This window comes from Taeniopygia guttata, chromosome 3 (assembly GCF_048771995.1).
Source record: "Taeniopygia guttata chromosome 3, bTaeGut7.mat, whole genome shotgun sequence".
NCBI classification, from domain to species: domain Eukaryota; kingdom Metazoa; phylum Chordata; class Aves; order Passeriformes; family Estrildidae; genus Taeniopygia; species Taeniopygia guttata.
The window spans coordinates 81,056,312-81,071,725 of record NC_133027.1 but is presented as its reverse complement, the minus strand read 5'-3'; the positions used below and the strand labels follow the sequence as shown (position 1 = coordinate 81,071,725).

General features: G+C 37.1%; 1 protein-coding gene across 2 annotated transcripts in view; it reads right to left on the bottom strand.

Annotated features, from left to right (window-relative positions):
• Positions 1-2,012: 2,012 nt before the first annotated feature.
• Positions 2,013-15,414, bottom strand: part of CRIM1 (cysteine rich transmembrane BMP regulator 1) — a 177,401-nt gene continuing 163,999 nt past the window's right edge. For both annotated transcript variants that reach the window (XM_030268444.4, XM_072927186.1), the window contains 6 exons: positions 14,603-14,818; positions 12,665-12,886; positions 8,064-8,258; positions 6,929-7,051; positions 5,338-5,525; positions 2,013-4,922 (listed from right to left, as the gene is read on the bottom strand). In XM_030268444.4, coding sequence (XP_030124304.4) covers positions 4,746-4,922; positions 5,338-5,525; positions 6,929-7,051; positions 8,064-8,258; positions 12,665-12,886; positions 14,603-14,818 — 1,121 coding nt within the window. In that variant the 3' untranslated portion in view covers positions 2,013-4,745. The remainder of the gene's footprint in view (positions 4,923-5,337; positions 5,526-6,928; positions 7,052-8,063; positions 8,259-12,664; positions 12,887-14,602; positions 14,819-15,414) is intronic.

Below are 15,414 nucleotides of genomic sequence, written 5' to 3'. Positions count from 1 at the left end.
TTTTAAAATTTTCTTTCTGTACTTCCTACTTGATGTTTGGCAACACTGCAAGTGGAAAATGCATGCCTTGGTAAGCATCAGAGTGCCACTGAGGTCATTGAAAGGATTTGCATCCTATCCTACTCAGGATTATGACAGGCTGACAAACCCTAGTGTAAATAGGCATTCCAAATTTGATCCCTTCAGACATTGAGGCAGAGGAGGCCAGGACTACTTATGAGTGTTAAAATACATCATTGTTTTATACATTGATGTTTTCATTGTTTTATATATGATGTTTTCTGTTTCATTCTGATGGAAACCCCAAATGCTTGCAGAGTTTGAAGATGTTCTTCTAGGAGACATAAGTCTTCCATAACCTTAGTCTTGGGAAAGTGCAATAATGCTGGAACAGGTAATGAGCGAGGGAGAAAAAAATCAGCATATGGAAATATAAAGGGATGCACATAAATACAGGTTTGTCCTAGTAAAAGTTAATTATGGGCTTTGCAGTAACTACTGGAGATTTTCTGTTATTGCAGCTTGTTCTCTGCAAGAACACTGACTCAGCTGCCAGTAGCAATCTAAACAGCAAACACCATGCAACATCCAGGGAGTACCACATGTGAGCAGTGGGGACATTTTCAGTCCCCTTACCCTTGACCTTAAAGGATATATAGGGAAGTACAAGGAATGGCAAGGTTGGCCATAAGGAACAGAACTACTCCTTAAGAATCATATCTTGGATTCTTAGAAAAAAATGAAAACATACAGGTCTCTAAATCAATGGGTGACATATAAATACTGAGCTACTGATGGTTTGGATGCAGTGCCAGGGATATTAAACGAAACCATCAGGAAAGTGTGATGCCTCAGGTTTTAGCTTTTGTATTTTTCACATTCTGTACTGCTTTAGTGTGTAGTTCTGAGCTTGGTATTAGGGGATAGTAAGCTCTCTTCACAGAATAGGTAGACAAAACAATTCCTTCTCTAATGGGACCAAGGACAAATGATCCAAATTTCAGGCCCAAGAGTCTAAACAACAGTGGACTGGAGAGAGAAAAACAAGGATGGGACTTCATAAGCTAAAAGCTATAATTGGACAATTAACTCCAATATGCTAATGGACTAGAACTTACAGAAGTGTGAGACCCTGTGACTGGTCATCCATTTTGTGACCATTTTGGGTTCATCTTGGGTGTAGCCCTGGCTGGGCTTTTGTACTGCCCAAGGTGTATCCAATGAGGCCTTCTAATAAATACCTACTTTATTCTTTAACTGTGTCTAGTCTCTGTTCTAGGTCAGCCTTCACAAGGCATTAAGTAGGTTCAAAGAAAAGAGGCAGATTTTTACAGAGTAAGTAGTTAAGCTGAAAACCACCTTGCCTCAGGATATTACATACCAGAACTTGGACATCAAGTTAATTCACTTACAAATTAGTAGAAGGAAAAAACCATTATAGCCTAGTAGAGGAGTAGTTGATCTGCATCTCAGGCAGTCCCATGAAGTGCAAATTCTGATTCCATACACTTTTTGTAGGACCTTGCATTAGAATCCTCTATGGTTAATCATGGCTTTCTGTCAGGTAACACTAGATCACATGAAATCCATGCCAGGGCAAAGGCCTTACTTTCATTTGATTAATCTTTCTTGTATGCTGGAACTATTTGGAATTCCACAAAGCTTCTAATGTGAAAATTCTTTAGTGTAATATGCAGAACTTTCTGTACATGCAAACTTTTCTTTACCCACAGTACTTTCTGAACTGTTCTGATCTCATGTCAGCATGACTATAATATGAACTCCTACTCACTATAATATCAAACTACCCATGCCTCAAGGACCAGTGCCCAGAAGTGATAAGTACGAACATGCAAACTTTTCTTTACCCACAGTACTTTCTGAACTGTTCTGATCTCAGGTCAGCATGACAATAATATGAACTCCTACTCACCATAATATCAAACTACCCATGCCTCAAGGACCAGTGCCCAGAAGTGATAAGTACGAACATTTAAGAAGACACGCATCCATAGGTTTAAAATTTTTATTGTGCTGCCAAGAGCCAAATTACAAGAAACCGCCTTACAGTTAAAAAAGTAAACAAGCAATCTGCTGAACCGCAGTGCACTCCAAGTGCCACATATGCATCTATTTTTCAGAAAATTATATCTGCATTTCTCTTACAAGAGCACAACAGGAACCAAAGTAAAAGAGTGTAATGGATACAGCACATAGGATAAATCATATCTTTAAAATAATAATAATAAAATAATAATAATAAAAACATTTTACACCATGTCCTATATCCTGCTAATATTTTCAGAATATGGCCTTGATTGTAAAACAAAAGCAAGCATTTACAATTTCTGGATAAAGACTGCTTACTCTTATGCAAGGAATGGATGTTTTGTCTTGACAAAATCTCTGTGGTTACTGGACAGAAAAATCTCTGTTTTATTATCAGATTGAGTACAAAACACTGGGGAGACTACATTTTTTCTTATTGGTGGTTGGAAACTGAAGTTATATAAGCAGAAAAAATGTTGACCCTTAATGATACACCTATTTTTTTCTTTGATGCAAACAGCTAGAACACCTTTTTGATATTCTAAAACAAAAAAATTCGTTAATCTTCAGATTAATAAATTAGGTCATTATAATAATAAATTAGTTTTTTTTTTTTCAGTTTTAAAGTTCAGCAATCTCTGACCAAGTATTTACAACAATACTTGAGAGTTCCTTTACAAAAAATACATTTTCTTTTCACATTAAGCATACTGGGTATCTGTGTCTCTTATGACAAGCATTTGTAAAAGAAAAAAGGCAATGCACAAATGGGTAATTAGTATAAAAGTGCCAAGACCTGTTTGGAAAGTTAACATTGTATTATACAGTCAGAGTTATAAATGAGGCAAGCTACAACAAACTTCCAGCTTAATGCAGACAATATTCCAGTAGTTGTTTCAAACAATTGTTTGCAAAAAAAAAAAAAAGAAAAAAAAAAAGAAAAAAACAGCCGAAATCCAGGAGCTGATTGTGTTATTTTATGGAGTTGATTAGTGCTGCATGTATATTGTCATCAGTGTCTCTAGCCAATGCATTCATTAAAAAGCCTTTTTAAGGCTAAGCAGGAAAAGAAAAATAAGAAACACCCTGAAATGTAGCAAGTAGCAAGAGCAACGCTTACTGCTATAATCGTGCACAAACTGAACACACGCCAACACAAGAGTGCACACACACACACAAACACGTTCAAATCAAATCAAATCAAACTGTAGGTAGAATGAGATGCTCTTTTCTTGTTTTTCCTAAACTCACAAGCAAATAAGCATTGCTTGTGAGTTTAGGAGTGCCTGTTATCTGTTTCTGCTCTGGGTAAAATCTCTCTCAGATAAAAATACATTCAACAAGAAAAAAAATAGAAAAAATATATACTGTATACATAGTATTTTATATATACAGTATATATATGTATAGTGTATATACACATGCATGTATATATACATATGTATACCTACATGCATTTGTATATACATATATATACACAAACATACAAATACTTTTTGTTGTTTTTAGCATAATTATATTTACATAAATATTCCTATAATGCTAAAGTTTAAAGAAGCATGATCTCCTTTTTTTCTGAGCTTCAAAAAAGGTGCTTGAGTAATATACAATTAAAATTAAGCAGCTTCCTAGCATGGAAGTAGTTTCTAAATCTGCATACCAGTAAATAAGAACATCAACAGGAAAAAAAACAACAACCTTAAAACAGTCTCTTTTTTACTCTCTTGTATGCAAGAGCTTTGTCCAACAAAAATATTTTTCCTTCTCCTGTATGAACAACCAGAGATCGATATAAAATAACAAAACAAAACCACAACAGACAAAACAAACAAACAAAAGCCCCTGGAACTGCATGGTGTTCTTGACTTTTCCTTCCATTCTTCCTTCCTTCCTCCCTTCAATACTGCTGTCAAAAGATCCAGTGCTCATGTCAGGAATTACTTAGGCCTCAGTCATTTGCTAACTCTGCTGAAGTCTGGCTAATCTAGCCAATCAGCTTTGAAGAAAACAAAAATAAAAACAAAAAGCAGCACAAGGTATAATTTTATACATCCGTAATAAACCCACCCTTTATTTTCTGCTATAATCTTTTCCTTGCTATTTCATTAACTACTGCAGCTTCTCATCATATAGAAAAATATTTGCAGTTACACCACACCTGTGATGTGACAAATTCTGTTCTAGAAGTATATTACTGTAGCAACAGCTGGAAAAAAATCAGACCTTTTCATATTTTTTTTCACCTGGGGTTAGGCTTTTGCTGCAACAGATGCAATTTCAGAGCAACAAGATAAACCACTATCCTGCTGCTCAGCAGTATATTTTCGTTTCCAGCCAAGCATGACCAGCTTTTCTTCTCTGAAGCTTCCTTTTACTTCATTGCCTACCCCTAGCCCCTGATTCCCCCTCCCAAAAAAACCTCTACAGCTATGTTACAAGCAAATACATCTTAACAAGTTTCAAAACTTTGGTTCTAAGAAAACACTTGGTCAGTTATCTCAAGGAAAAGTGGGAATGGTTTTTCTGGCACATTGCAGGAGTCAGAGCTCATCCCAGAAAGGTCTTAGAGCTGTACATGTAGTCACAAATCCAATACAATCCACTAAGCAACTGCACAATTCTAGTTTTATTTTAATAGCAGACTGTCTCTCTTTCTCTGTCTCTCTTTCTTAAATCCTTGGCAAGGGTGCAATTCTTCAAACTGTTTGATAGAAATTATCTGCCTGTAGGTTGTTCTGTTTCTGCATGCTGTAAAATCCACTGTATCTTGAATCTGGGTCTGCAATTCTTAGCATCCTCTGAGAACTGTCCACCTGGACCCTGGTACCTTTCTCGCAGTCCACATATACCAGTTGATTGTTTAGGCAAGAAGGCTGTTAAAAGAGAAAGGAAATATTGAGTAAATCATACAATTTTTGTATCCCATACATAATTTTAAAAGTCTATTAGGTTCGAGTCCATAAGCACAAAACAAAATCAAACTGGCCATGAAAGGGTTTGGACTTTTGTTAAAGTTGGCTTATGTTAGACATAGTAACAGACCAAGACTCTCTTCAGGGTCACCATTTTTCATCTTCTGAATGGAGCTCTGGTATTCTTATATCCCAGCTGGGCTGGTGTAACTGTTCTCTGTTAACTCAGCACCACACAAAGGCTTAAACTGGTTGCCCCAGATGTGCAGCAGCTTTTTTCCCAGACTTTTAACAGCCTCTTAATTGCTTAACATTTTCCACAATGTTTTGTTCCTGATTTCGTGAAAATGGGATATCCTGGAAACAGACACGGCACCTTTGTTGGAGCTTTGTAGCAGGACACTGGAATCCACTGCTTTTTCTGGTTGATAAGCAGGAGCACGATGATCAGTAGCAGAGCTATCGTGATTGGGATTGTCACCAAGGCAACAGAGCTGACGGATGCATCCTCGCTGGGGTGTGGCCTGCTGCCACTCCGGTATTCTCCCTGGAGATGGTTCATGTCTGCAGGGCAATTGGGAGCATTTGTTAGTAATTATCAACGGGCCTTGGCCACAAGGATGAATGGAATTATAAAAGTCTCTGTTGTACATCTTGTCACTCATAAGGATTTGGACCTTCTCTCCTGCAATGCCACCTTATTTACATAAATTAGAACAGCTAGTATCTTGTAGAGGGACTATATTAGTCAGGAAAAGGCCATCAAAAAGAGAGGAGATAGAAAGAAATCCTAAACCACAGTAAAGACCACAGTCTGACAAGAACCTCTTAACTCAGTTGTGTTTGCATGATCTTATCTGATCATAACCAAATTCCCACTTGTAAAAAAATCAGACTGTGTTTCCCGGCTGAGGAGAACTTGGAAATCTTAGGATGAAAGTAATTTTTTCTTTTTTTTACTTTTAAAAGCTGGTAGGACAAGTACGATTTGTTCACTCTCTCATCTGTTGAGAGTGTATTTACAGTACTTGCAGCACTCAGCCTGTGAAAACAGACTGATGGCAGTCTACTAGACTGTAGCAAGTTTTGTGTGGAATTACCAAGAATGGTAACTTTCAATGACATATACAAAATTCCCTCACAGTTTGTAGGTGTTTATAGTCCCCACGCAGGATAGTTGCAAGACAGCTACTAATGCTTGAGAAATTAAAATGCTGGAGTTATAAAAGCATAAGCTTAGAACTTTGTAAAGCAGTTACATTTCATGCATCCTTTCTCCAAACAATAGAATTCTATAAGATCATCCTCAGATTAAAAAAGAAAAAAAAAAGAAATCCTCAGGTTAAAAAAATCCCTTGGTTTGGGTTGTCCTTCAATTAGAAAAGGTTAACAAAAACTGTGGCACAGTGTTTCCTCTATGCTGAAATAATATTACAGTGCAGTTTTAAACAGAAGATGTATTTACATCCTTAGACAACTTTATTGGCTGTGTGTCACTATACCTGGGGTGTTTTTTTTGTCTAAGGTCTAACATCATGGCTATGATATATGTTGGGCTGTAGTACATGTTTTTCCACCTTTGTTTATCTATTCCTGAGAATGTCAAATGGGTCAAATGAAGGTATATCAACTCCAACGGTCTGCTTTCTAGTTTTTGAATCAGAAAAGACACTGTAGAATCACTTCTGATTCATTATTTTGTTGTATTCTTACTTTTATAGAACTCCATCATATCAATATAGATGTTTCTTTTATGCAGAACATGGAGAGATAATGAGACCAAAATGTATACATATAATTTAATCTACTGACTCATCTTTACTCAAAGCAAAATGCATGTACTGCAATGAATTATGCACTGAAGAATGTTCTCAGATACAACTGCTATCTGAATAGAAAAAGTAGATGCAGTGAAACATGAGGAGTAAATACAGTCCTAAGTTATCCCGGTTTATATCAGATCTGACCTCTGTGAATGTGGATTATGTCATTTTCACCCGGTGTCGGCCAGTTTGGTACTTCTAGTTCAACATCTCCTCGATGATTTGTCTTTTCAATGGGGATGTTAGTAGGTTCAGGTACATACATCTCTGTGAAATGAGAAAAACGTCTTTCACAACTTGCAGGCTGCTTAGCTTCTCAGTGCTGCTCTTAATTAATTAATGAGGAAATACACTTGCCCATTTGCAGTACTTTGTCCTTTAAAGTCTTTTGTTTCCGTATTTTCATCATTAGCCTGGGATTTTATTTGAAAACTTATTCCATATGGGATACATGCCTGTTGCCATTATCATAATGTGAATGGGATAAAGGACTAGTGTGGACAAACTTGCTTTTGAAAATTCTATCTCAGAATACATATTTTACTACAGGCTTGCTCCTCTGTGATACTTAACAAACCCTGCCCCCTCCTCCCCCTCCCGAAAAAAAATGAAGGGAAGGCTACTCAGCTGATCTTCTCAGCTGATATGTAAACAGTCCCTACTGGTTTCTTTGCCTTGCTTTTTTTTTTTTTTTGTAATCCTCAGATGAGGGGAATTGCAAGAAGGGATACTGCTGAATCTCCCCAGTTGTCCTGTCAGAAGTACTTATCAGCTTACTGAATAAGGTGAGCAAACTTCTGCAGAAGTATATGAGGACTCACATTAAAAACCAGTTGCAATTCTTATGTCCCTTGTCCCCATAGCTAAGAAAATGTCACATTGCTTTTAAGACAAGATAAAGTAAAAAATGTGATATTTGAAAAATAACCAGCAGTCTCAGAAAAGACAGAAATGTTAACCACTGTGACATAATCTGCAGAGATGTGAGGATATTAATTTTCTCACTTCATTAACATATTTCCATAGCCTTGTGAAAGGACAAAACAGGGGCAAGCAAGTAATTTTTCAGTTCACAGTTCTCAGAATAAGTGAAATTCAAACTATATTTTTGCACAATGTGTCTATCTGTTAAGAATATAATTTTCCTGATCTCTAAAAGTCTGTTGCCTTTGTGATGCTGTTCAAACACGAACCCAAATTAAAAAAACCAATTAAAAAACCTTATTATCAGCCCTAAGAAAGCAGCATGACAATAAACTGGGTTGTCACATCACATTACCTGGACACATAGCACAGCAGCTTCCCTCCACATTGATGGGTTCAGCACAAGGCAGAGGTGGACAGCTGACGGTGGAGCAGAGCGTCTGACCCTGCAGGCAGTAGCAGTGTGTGCAGCTGTCAATGTCCCAGCGTTCCTCATCTGCATACGTTTCTCCACTGAAGTGGCAGACCACTTTCTTTGGAACTGTATCTTCTGTGGAAGGAAAACAGTGCTGTGATCCTGCAGTAACAGCCAATTACACACAAATCACATTTCATTCCTAGACACAAAAACGAAACAATTGCCACAAATAAATCCCGGCTGTAATGAAAAGATCCTCTCTTCATCTTCCAGAAAATCTTTGTGAAAAAGATGTCATTTCTGCTTCTTTATGAAATACATAATTAGCCTGGGCTGCTTCTCCTCATTTCCTTAATGCACGAGGCTAGAGGATGGATGATTGGGGCATGAAAAGATGATATCAAAAGTGCTGTGAAAATGAAGAAATATTCATTCTCTTTGACTGTTTGAGGCCACCAACTACTCATCTTTCTCTTTGTTTCCAATCAATCCTATTAAGCTACAATAACCCCAAACTCATAACCTAACTTTCTAACTACCAAAGCTAAAGAACGATGAACTCTGTCTAGAATACTTAAAAAAGCGGATTAGGCAGGATGGCAAGAAGGATTGGAGCAACTCTTAGGTGAAATAACTAGAAGTGCTTAGACTGCAATGATAAAACATATTTGAAGGGGATCTGATAATTCCCTACAACTGCATCAATGGAAAACCCCAGGAAAAGAGCAATAACTAAAATCAGTACATTTTTTAATGGTTAATGTTATATAAATTGGAAATTGATGTGGTCTTTTTGCCTAAGCATTTAATACACCACTTTTAAATGTTGCATCCTATGCAAGCCTTTAGGTGTTCTGCAGTCTTCTCTATTTCACTGAGAAGGAAGTAATGAATTGCTTAGCCTAGGATGTTTTTTGGTCCTGGAGCACTTTAAGGATAGCGAAAAAACAACACAGCAGAAACTCCAAAAGCCAAGCAGTGCCTTATTTTCATCTTAGCTTCCTCCTACCTTTGTTTCTTAGTGGCAGAAATTGTTTTGAAACCTGCTGATGACATGAGCTTGCACATTAAACATATGAATGAGATAACAGAATGAAATAATAAACTTAAACTTTCAGATAAATACTGGTTTAATATTCACACAGATTACATCTCTAAGTATGCCAATTAGACATATTCACCCTATGTCAGCCTTATATTTTGGCCATGAGTAAAGGTTTTAATTAGTGACAACATAATAGAGACATAATCTGGAATAACAAGGCTAGTAGTCAGCAGACCAGTCCAACAGATCTGAGAGAGTAAATTCAAATACAAAAGAAGACCAGCAAGAAGTACTATTGTGAAAACATTAGTGGAATTATCTGAAAAGCAAAAATGGCTCCCAAGGTCCTTGGTATCTCATGGCTTGCATGGCTTTTAGTATGGGTCCCAACCTCTCCAAGTAGATTTTGTAAGTGAATGTGGTGTGGGCATTGGAAAGGAAGAGTGGGAGGAAAAGATAGAGACCAGCTGCAGGAAGGACATTAGGTTCTTCCCTAGATGATGTGCATTTTGGCATATAGAGCCAGCAGAACCCTGTGTTAGGAAGGTGTGTCTGGGGACAGGGTGAGGCACACCACCTGAATGCGCCTCTGCTGCTCCTTACTATGCAGACCTAAAGCTGAGCACTCTTGGCCCATTCAGATTAGCTCCCAAAATGTTACCTTGCTTCACTTAGGACACCTTCAATTCTGCAGCTGGTTTGACTGGAAAAGTTCTTTAACTTGCTCAGGCTTTTCCAAATTTGTGAAGAACACATCACAAATTTATTCAGCAAATATTTTTTAGAAGAATAAGCAAAGGTAAAATCACAATTACGGTGCTGTACCTTTGAACCTCAAGAGGAAATTTTAAAGTCCTAACCTGTGACTGTCTACTGTTCTGATGTCCATCTCTATGAAAGTATAAACAAGGATGAAGATGAAGGCCAACAGGTGCTCAAGGACAGTGGAAACAAGACAGGCTTGAGGTAAGAAACCCGCATACAAAAAACACAATTCAGTGTCTAGCTCTACCCACTTATCTCAAATTTCTTCTAGCTGCACCAGAAAATCAGTTTCATCTGGTAAATGACTGGACAGTCATTGCACTGTTTTCTGCAGAAGACTAATCTTGTCTCTAATCAAATAGATACCCCTTTATCTTCTCTAAACGAGAAGGTTATCTTTCCAAATTAATATTTTTTGCATGAGAAAGACGAATGTTGAACACACAGGATGAAGATTCAAACAACAAAGCAGCCACAACTGTAAAATTTTGAAGTTGAGTTTATACAAACTGGATTCAGAAAGAAGCAGAATAAATAATGCAATGCCAAGATCCTGGATAAATTTTGAAATTCCAAGAAATGAAGAAGGCCTGTTTCCACTGGTTGCCAATACCCAAGGAAGTGACTGAATCACCATCCCTGGGGTTATTTTAAAAATGTATAGACACAGCATTTTAGCCATGATCTAGTGGTGGACTTGGCAATGCAGGGTTAACAGCTGGACTTGTTGATCTTAGAGGTCTCTTCCAACAGAAATAATTCTATGATTCTAAACACTTTATCAAGTATTGCATAAAAATAATTAGAAAGAATCGGTACAAAGATGTGCTTCACACTTCTCAAAAATGAAGAGTAAACCAGTAAGAACCACGAAGATGAAAATTAAGTGCATGACCTGACTTGTCTTGAATGCAAGGGTATATATAATTCATGGAAGCCATAAAAAAAGGTTGAATTTCCATGAATTTCAGTTATTTAAACCACAAAACATTCTGACTACATAGGACAACATGGTTTAATAAAATGTAGCATTGCTGAAAATTTTTATATCTGAGTGTTAACTAAAATCTGGCTACTGAATTTTGCTTTGCTGAGTAGTTGCTACTAAAAAAAATTGTTACGTTTTCATAGCTCACACATTTAAGTATTTGCAATATTATACAACTATACAGGATTCAAAGTAAATTAATTAAAGCTATGTCTACATGATCTGTGCACATATTAGCAAACCTGACATACAAGATGTAGGGTTTTAAAGGTTTCATTTTTGAAGCTCATATTGCAGAAGTTCCCCTAATGCATTCCCTCCTCACCCATAGAATTCTCCAGTGCAGTATTAAGGCTCATGTTCTGACTCTACTGGTTTGACTGCCCAGCTTCCAAACACACTATATATTTTTTTAATGCTAAAATGTTTTCTGGATTAAAATTATTTTATGGTTCCAATTCACTGGAAGAAAAGCCTGCAGAAGGACACATGTAAAAGTAACTTTAAATTCTCCCCATTTTGTATGCAAACCACAAGAAGAAATAGTAATTGGATTAACATTGTACTTTCGCCTCAAAATGTCCTCATCGGGAATCTAAGCAGGGTGCCAAAGGCAACTGAAACTTGGGTACTCTGTAACTTTTCCAGGCATTCTTCCATCAAATTCCTTGTACATCATGTAAAACTGTATCACCTGTTATTAAAGCTATTCTATCTGCAACAATGTAAAGATTTCAAGAGTTGTATCAATGTCTGAACATACTTCACAATCTTTCTACCATCTTTCTGATGAAGGATTGTTTTGTTTATAGATGGTCAAGTTGACTTACATGTTCAGTTAAATATTTAAAGCCCATCAATTTTCTTATACTTCTTCTTACTGTTCTTTTCTACTGTATCTCTCCCTACTACTTTTGCAAATTAAGGGAAGTAACCTTTGAATGCTTTCCAACAATGCTACAAAGATTAAATTCAGTAAGTACATTATATGAATTTTCTCTATCAGCAGCTTCCATCCTACAGCCTTTGTACTTACTGTGAACTCAGAAAAGAAGTAATCTGTACAAAAATACTCCTATTCAACACACAATGGAAAAGTGATCAGTAATTTCCAACGTTGCTACTTTAAAAATGCCTGCAAATTTTCACTGTCTGGAGCAACCACCCTTTACTTCAGCTCCAAATTCAACACCAATGAATGGCCCTAATTCTTTATGTATTTTCAATATTTAAATATATATATTTTTTTCCCTATTTTTATCTCAAAGATATTATCATTAATGGAATGCCATTTTTCCCTGTATTTTAATTTAGATGCCTTATTAAGAGTTCTCCATTTTGTGAAATTTCAGAATGCTTCAGCTCATCTTCTGCAGTCATAATTAATGTTTTCCTCATCACATAAATCTTGACATAACATATGTGTTACCTGGCAGATCTTCCTTTAAATAAAATAAATTTTTTGTAATGTCTTTACCCAGTAAGGTGTCTTACCAAGATTCCAGGAGGATGGCCTCTGGAGTTTGTAGGCAAATTAGATGCATATCTCTATGCTCTTTTACCTAAAAACCATAAATCATGATCCTCAAAGATCCTTATGCAGATTCACTTTCCACTCACCAGACTTCAAATTGGTGGCATAGACTGCATCTCAGGGAAAGCATTTCAGTTTGGAAATAAAATTTCTGTCTTATTCCCAAGCAGGGAAGAGCCAGTTCACAACTGGTTTTATTCACTCACCAACACAGTAAGGACAACACTGTCCCTTTCTCAAAACAGGTCTCTCACAGGATACTGGTGGGCAAGACTCGGAGTAGCATCTAATCACACCATCCATGCAAATGCAGCTAGTGCAGACATTGGGCTTCCAGGACTCAGCTGTCAGAAAAATATCTCCGTCATCATTTTTGCAGTAACTGGGCATGCTCTCATTGCTTGATGGAGAGGCCTGAAGAGTCTCATCTGTAAATATAAACAGATTAGGTTATTTAACTTACAGTGGGTAACTTCTCTCAGAGCTCCTTAACGGAGGGTTCACTCTTGGAGAGCACAATGGAATTGTTACACATTGGCTCGCTACTTTAGAAGAACTACAAGGACGGAGCCTCATGCCTCTTCAATTCTTATATGGGATGAAGACCTCATGATATGCTCTAGGATAATGTTTATTTAGACCTTTATTGAGTTTACTCCAAAAAGAATAAAAAAGAAAATAAAGCAAGAAAAAAAAAAAGACAAAAAATTTGGAAAAATGAGAGCAAAGAGAAAATCAATCACCATCAGAAGCAGCCCCTTAGAAAGTGACTCTGAATGCTCTAAATTGCGCGGTGTATAGGAATTAATCTCAAACAAGAGAGATTAAATTTTAAATCTAAAACCTGAATCCCATCTTCTACCATGTCAGCCCAAGACTTTGAATGATGCAAAGTGAAAAGCTATTATGCTGCTGTCACCTTCACTAGTGGCCTTAGATTAGCCAATTATAAGCTGTTGAGAAACAAAAGGAACTTGATCATGCTTCGGCCTGATGCCAATGGTTTGCTTTAATTCTCAAGCCATCCATGGGGGAGACATATTCCTGCAATGAAGCTGTACCTTAACAGACATTACAGGTCAAGAAACAGGACTAAGAAAAAGAGAAGAAAGCAAAGGATTCATAAGGGCACTGAGATCAGGTTCTCAAACTACCTGCATTAAGCTATGAGACTAAGCTTATTATATAGCTAGTGAGGAAAGATCAGCTCCTCCAAAACAGTATTTTGAAGTAAACAAATATTCATTATTAATAATGAAAAAATGTAAATCAGGAGAACTGGCTTTCTTGTTTACTGAAAATATTTTGTCAGGAAAAACAGCCCCACACCTAAACTCAAACAAATACCTTGTAGCAAAACCTAATGGCAAAACCTAATTTCTATTTTTTCCTAAAATAAATTTTAAATTTTTGGTTTGAATAAAGGCGTTTCTTAGTGACTTTACATTCAATTCACGGGTTTGTACTAAATTTCCACTGCAATAAACTCCCCCATTTGCTATGTAAAATAGGAATTTATATTCATTTATAATTGAATATCTTTCCTTGGGGGAAAGCATATCTTGTTATCTTCTTGACACTGTGAGGCAGTCTAGGAGGAATCTGGCATACCTGCCAGGCTGGAATGCTTTGATATTACTCAGCTGCCTTGAAATGACTAACAGAATGACACCACGTGAAGGTAAAAGCAAACAGAAATATTTTTGAGACCAAATCCCAAATAGGCAAGATAATAATAAAAAGGTTCATAGAAACCAAGGTTTGTAGAAAGAAAAAGAAGCCTGTATCTACCCAACACTTTGACTGCTTTCAAAGTTTCTCTAAGCCTGCATGTCTCCATAAAGGAGTGCATATTTCATAAACCTTCAAAGTATTCTGGTTCTTACACAACCCCTACATTATTAGATTGCCTTCAAGGTTTTCCAAGTTCAGGGCCACAACTCCCCTTTATACATAAGATCTCTCTTGCACGCCGTCAAGTTTTGCACTTGAATTAGAGAACTGCAGGCTGTCACTCCACACAACTGAAGAACAAAGGCACCACAACAACCACCTGAGCACACACTGAAGCATTGTCATACTGAAACATCAGACATCCTCAGATCAAGTAAGGGCTCTGATGAAAGCTGGATGTCAGCACATACCTGGGCACTGTGGACAGCAGGAGTCCTGCGTGCGGGTGGGATTTTGACAAAGAAGGGGTGGGCAGACTTCAGTCTCACACAGGACACGTCCACTGTGGCATGTGCATTGTGTGCAAGAATCGATGTTCCATGTCTCTCCTTCTACAAAGTATTCCCCACCAGGAGCATGACAGATGGATGGACTGGTGAGCTCTGGCTTTTGCACTATTATTTCATCTGTGAAAAACAACATTGAAAGAGGGGCAAAATCAACTGTGAACCTTATAATTAACAATTGTACACAAGATGAAGAATTTCTGTTATTAAAAATACATAATTATTCTTAATGAAGCTCTTTTGACTTCATGGCACCTGCATCTCATGAAAAATGGGAAACATATAAACAAGAAACAATTTGAGAATCAGTCTGAATAAAGACTAGTTAATATAAATCAGAGATAACTTCAAGCATTCTTGGCATTTCAGAAAAAAACAAACTAACTTGTGATTTGGGAATTCCAAGAGACAACTGTCATTTTCTGAAAAATTCTAATGGTCAGACAGTTTCTTAACTGCCAAATATTAACTTCAGATACAGTTCTTGAAAGGATGGATAAGTAAGCTTCTCCTCTGGGATTTAGGAAGTCCAGGTAAAGGTTAAGTTTCCCAATAGGTATGTGTCTATACCATCTGTATCATTAGATGCTACATTTAAAAAACAATCAAACAACCCCCTTCCTCAAAACCCCAACCCACCAGAAAAGGAAAAGCGAAACACAGAATCCAGCCCTGCCCCACCTCTCTAAAAGTGTATAAGCACTTACATCAGTGGA